The sequence below is a fragment of the Montipora capricornis genome, chromosome 13, assembly GCF_036669925.1.
Source record: "Montipora capricornis isolate CH-2021 chromosome 13, ASM3666992v2, whole genome shotgun sequence".
NCBI classification, from domain to species: Eukaryota; Metazoa; Cnidaria; class Anthozoa; order Scleractinia; family Acroporidae; genus Montipora; species Montipora capricornis.
In genome coordinates this window covers 35,803,324-35,808,323 of record NC_090895.1, presented here as the reverse complement: position 1 = coordinate 35,808,323, position 5,000 = coordinate 35,803,324, and the positions used below count along the sequence as shown (strand labels likewise).

The 5,000-nt window shown below is 40.9% G+C and overlaps 1 protein-coding gene across 1 annotated transcript in view; it reads left to right on the top strand.

The window, feature by feature from the left end:
- Positions 1–3,985: 3,985 nt before the first annotated feature.
- Positions 3,986–5,000, top strand: part of LOC138030200 (etoposide-induced protein 2.4 homolog) — an 11,035-nt gene continuing 10,020 nt past the window's right edge. Inside the window, exon 1 of the mRNA XM_068878081.1 lies at positions 3,986–4,241. Within this exon, the coding sequence (XP_068734182.1) occupies positions 4,054–4,241 (188 nt within the window). The 5' untranslated portion in view covers positions 3,986–4,053. The remainder of the gene's footprint in view (positions 4,242–5,000) is intronic.

Sequence of the window (5,000 nt, the reverse complement as noted above, 5' to 3'; positions counted from 1 at the left end):
GCCACAGTAATCCACATGGATTGTGTGCCACACTTGTTTAGGGGGATCGGTCATTCTGAGGGGCTCTGTGGGAGGTGTTGGGCCCACGATTTGGCAACCAAAGCACTCGCGCACATATCTCTCAGCTTGGATATTCATGCCAGACTCTTTGTCGGAGATGCTGTTTAACTTTAGTAATGCCTTCGAGCCCCTCATGTGCTAACTGAACTGAAGAACGAGAGTGCAGTACGTTTGGGATTACAATACGATTGTTCCACAAAATAATGCCATGTTTCTGGCAAAGTTCATCCTTTAGGTCTGCAAAGGGCTTTGGTGCAGCTGACCAGTTTCCAGTGTCCAGGGACTCCTTGACAGTTTTAAAAGTAGGGTCAGATTCGGAAGCAAGGAGAAGCTCTTGAAGTGTAATGGTTAAAGGAAGGGAGTCAAGTACAATGGAGTTAACGTATTCTTCAACGGGATCTCTGGGTGTGTTGGTTGTCACAAGTTTGCGTGACAGGCAGTCAACAGCAATTTGTATGCCGGGTTGGAAAACGATGCGTGGGCTGTAGTTTTGAAGCCGTGACCGCCAACATTCGATCCTCGGTGAAGGGTTGCCCCGGCCGTTGAGGAAAACTTCCAGTGGTTTGTGATCTCCCACTGCGTCAAACTGGCTGCCATGAATGTAAAAATGAAACCTCTCACACGCCCAAACTCCTTCCGTGGCTGTGCTGGGCGGTTGAATCTCCTTGATTGTGTGTAGAGGGATACACCTTGTACTGTGGAATCCCTAGTAGTCCAGTTCAGTAACTCCGAATAGACACTTGGCTGGATTGACCATGAGATTTTTCTCCTAGAGACGTAGCAACGCATTTTCTAGGGAACTGTCATGCTCTTCCTTAGCGGTAACACCCACAGTTCTTACGTTACGTTTGTGCCTATAAAATTAACTGAAATGTCAATTGCTAGATTTAAAGAAAAAAAAAACCAGCATGTTAATTTTTTTGGGTAGGCTAGCTATCGAAGAGGCAGAACATTTGCGCATGCGCTGACGGAATGTTTGAACAAGAGAGAAAAACGCAGTACCTCCAGACACCGGCGCTGGAGCGTCGTACCAAACGAGTCATCCCGGGATTTCGGCCCGTGCGATCGCTTTTGGACGCAGTTGGCCCTTCGCTGCTTTCTGCTACCGACCTTGCCTCCCGGTACGGCATTGAGGGAGAGATATGTCGGCCCCTAAACCATATGTGACAAATCCCACGCCTACTCACAGCTCCAAACCTCCCTTGTCAATATAGCGTAAGAATTAGATGGCTTATATATTTAACAGAAAAGTCATTTTCTCTGTCATATGGTAGGCACTGGAGTCGCAGATTACAAAGTGTGCGCACGCGCCCTGCTAAAGGTAACATACATACAGGCATAAGCTTTATTTCATCTCGAATTTCCGAATATTTACAGCAGCTAATATCTTCCAGACATTACATTTACAGCTAAAATACATAGCATATACAGATACCTACTAAATACATAATATTTAAAGATATATTCATTGAAAAGAAAAACCGCTGTACAAAATGCGGCCCTGGATTCTCTTTTAAAACCAGTAAACTCATAGGTACGGATAAAATCAGCGCATTCCGCAGCTTAGCTGATACGTGAGAAAAAGAGAACTAAGACCATAAGTGGTTGTTCCAGGTTTATTGAGGGACACAATTTAATTTCCGCGAAGATCATGCACAAGAAGGGGACGGGAGAGAAAAGTATTTTTCACATAAGCAGAAAAACCCTTTATTAAAAAAAAAAACAAACAAACAAACAAAACAAAAAGAGCATACTTTTATCAAGTAATACGAGGAAATTTTGAATGCGCTTATCGCATAGAGATGTAGAGCTTGACTTTCGTAGTAAGAGGACAGGTAATCTGCAAATATAAATATCGTTATTCTCCTATTTGCATATTATACCGTTTCTTTGACACGAGAATTACAGCGAAATGAAAGCACAACTTTCTCGCGAATTTTCTATGATAAAAACTTGTTCACAAATCCAAAATCTAAGTTAACAGCACACACCAGGCCTACTCCTGAGTATCTGGCTAGAAATCATTTCCTCTGGCCGCGCTTCAGCCATTCGATGAGGGCCAGTCTCGTGCTTCTTAAGTTGCCTCGCTCATGCCCAAAAAGAATTCTGGGCAATTCTGCCATTCCATGACAAGGTTAGACTCCCGATTGTCATTTCATAGTTTTTTTTTTTCATAAGTGTCGGGCCACCCAGTCCTACCAGCAAAATAACGCATCGATTGAAGGTGTTAGCTTTCAAAACTTGCCCAGATTGTGTCAGTAGGTACTGGAATTCGTCCACAGAAAGGCCAGAGAGACAACCTCACTCGTGAACCGCCATGTTTACAACCGAGCATTTTAGGCGTCCCAGAACCATCTCTCGCCTCTGTCTGAGACAAGACCAGACACGCACGGTTCTTACGTTACGTTTGTGCCTATAAAATCAACTGAAATGTTAATTGCTGGTTTCAAAAAAAAAAAGAAAACAGCATGTTATTTTTTTTGGGTAGGCTAGCTATCGAAGAGCCAGAACATTTGCGCATGCGCTGACGGAATGTTTGAACAAGAGAGAAAAACGCAGTACCTCCAGACACCGGCGCTGGAGCGTCGTACCAAACGAGTCATCCCGGGATTTCAGCCCGTGCGATCGCGTTTGGACGCCGTTGGCCCTTCGCTGCTTTCTGCTACCAACCTTGCCTCCCGGTACGGCATTGAGGGAGAGATATGTCGGGCCACTAAACCATATGTGACAAATCCCACGCCTACTCACAGCTCCAAACCGCCCTTGTTAATACAGCGTAATATATAGATGGCTTATATATTTAACGGAAAAGTCATTTTCTCTGTCATATGGTAAGCACTGCAGTCGCAGATCACAAAGTGTGCGCACGCGCCCTGCTAAAGGTAACATACATACAGGCATAAGCTTTATTTCATCTCGAATTTCCGAATATTTACAGCAGCTAATATCTTCCAGACATTACATTTACAGCTAAAATACATAGCATATACAGATACCTACTAAATACATAATATTTAAAGATATATTCATTGAAAAGAAAAGCCGGTGTACAAAATGCGGCCCTGGATTCTCTTTTAAAACCAGTAAACTCATAGGTACGGATAAAATCAGCTAGTGCATTCCGCAACTTAGCTGATACGGAAGAAAAAAGAGAACTAGGACCATAACTTTTTTCCAGGTTTATTGACGGACACAATTTAATTTCCGCGAAGATCATGCATAAGAAGGGGACGGGAGAGAAAACGTATTTTTCACATAAGCAGAAAAACCCTTTATTAAAAAAAAAACAAACAAACAAACAAAACAAAAAGAGCATACTTTTATCAAGTAATACGAGGAAATTTTGAATGCGCTTATTGCATAGAGATGTAGAGCTTGACTTTCGTAGTAAGAGGACGGGTAATCTGCAAATATAAATATCGTTATTCTCTTATTTGCATTATTATACCGTTTCTTTGACACGAGAATTACAGCGAAATGAAAGCACATCTTTCTCGCGAATTTTCTATGATAAAAACTTGTTCAGAAATCCAAAATCTAAGTTAACAGCACACACCAGGCCTACTCCTGAGTATCTGGCTAGAAATCATTTCCTCTGGCCGCGCTTCAGCCATTCTATGAGGGCCAGTCTCGTGCTTCTTAAGTTGCCTCGCTCATGCCCAAAAAGAATTCTGGGTAATTCTGCCATTCCATGAGAAGGTTAGACCCCCGATTGTCATTTCATAGTTTGTTTTTTTCGTAAGTGTCGGGCCACCCAGTGCTACCAGCAAAATAACGCATCGATTGAAGGTTTTAGCTTTCAAAACTTGCCCAGATTGTGTCAGTAGGTACTGGAATTCGTCCACAGAAAGACTTCACTCGTGAACCGGAACGCAAAAATTCGAAGAATTGAAGCGAGGTTACCTACTCACCGGGAGAGATTGGGAAGTAGTTTTAAGAAAAAAAACAAAAATAAGGACGAAATACAAAGTTCTTCAGCATCTTCTTTTCGATATGAATGATTTTAGGCCAATAATACTTGGTATTATGCATGGATTGAAAGATGCTATAATAGGGATGACAGCGTTAATAAGACTCAAGAGTGTTTTAGAAGAGAACCAAGCCGAAAAACAGGGTGAATTTGGCACACAATCGTCTCAACGAAATCGAGAGAGAAGAAAAGTGGACAACAAAACAAAAAGGTAATACAGATGGTTAGTTATAAATATGCCGTGAAATATATTGTCGGAATCTTACGTTAATGGTTGGTTGTAGGAGGAGTGATTAAACACGTATTCATGTTTTCACAATCTATTGTGGCCTAATTTGAGTGTATAATAATTTTAATGTGTAGGTCGACAGTACAATGCTGTGATGTCCTGTTGTCACGCATTGTTGTACACTCTTTCTTTTAGAATTCCTAGAATGATTTCTTTATCTCGCCAAAGCTAAGTAATGACAAACGTTTCCTTTTCCAAGATATTGGTAATAAAATATGTTAGCACACGTTAGAATTAATTAAGTGGCATATTAGCAATACAAATACTTGTACAAACTGTACAAATAATGCTGTTTGCAAACACAATCAACAATGTCTGCTCGCATTGGCCCAAGTGTTGAGCAGTTGGAGATGTTGTGGTGCAATTTTATATAATATTTGGTTTAAAAAAATTCAAATTATTTCAATTTTGATTTTTCCTGTTAGAGATTTATGATAATGAAAATTAGACAGAGAAAAACCAAAATTGAACTGGTATCTATAAGAGACATTAGGGACCTTTAGATTCTAGTACAAGGACAAGAATGAGTACAAAACACAGGTCACAGGTCACAGGTCACAGGTCGTTGTTTTACCAATACAGAAAGTATCCTAAACATTCATAAAAGCTAACCTTAGGCCTAAATTAGGCCTAAAGAAAAGTTTTTAGGCCTAAGGTTAGCTTTTATGAATGTTTAGGATA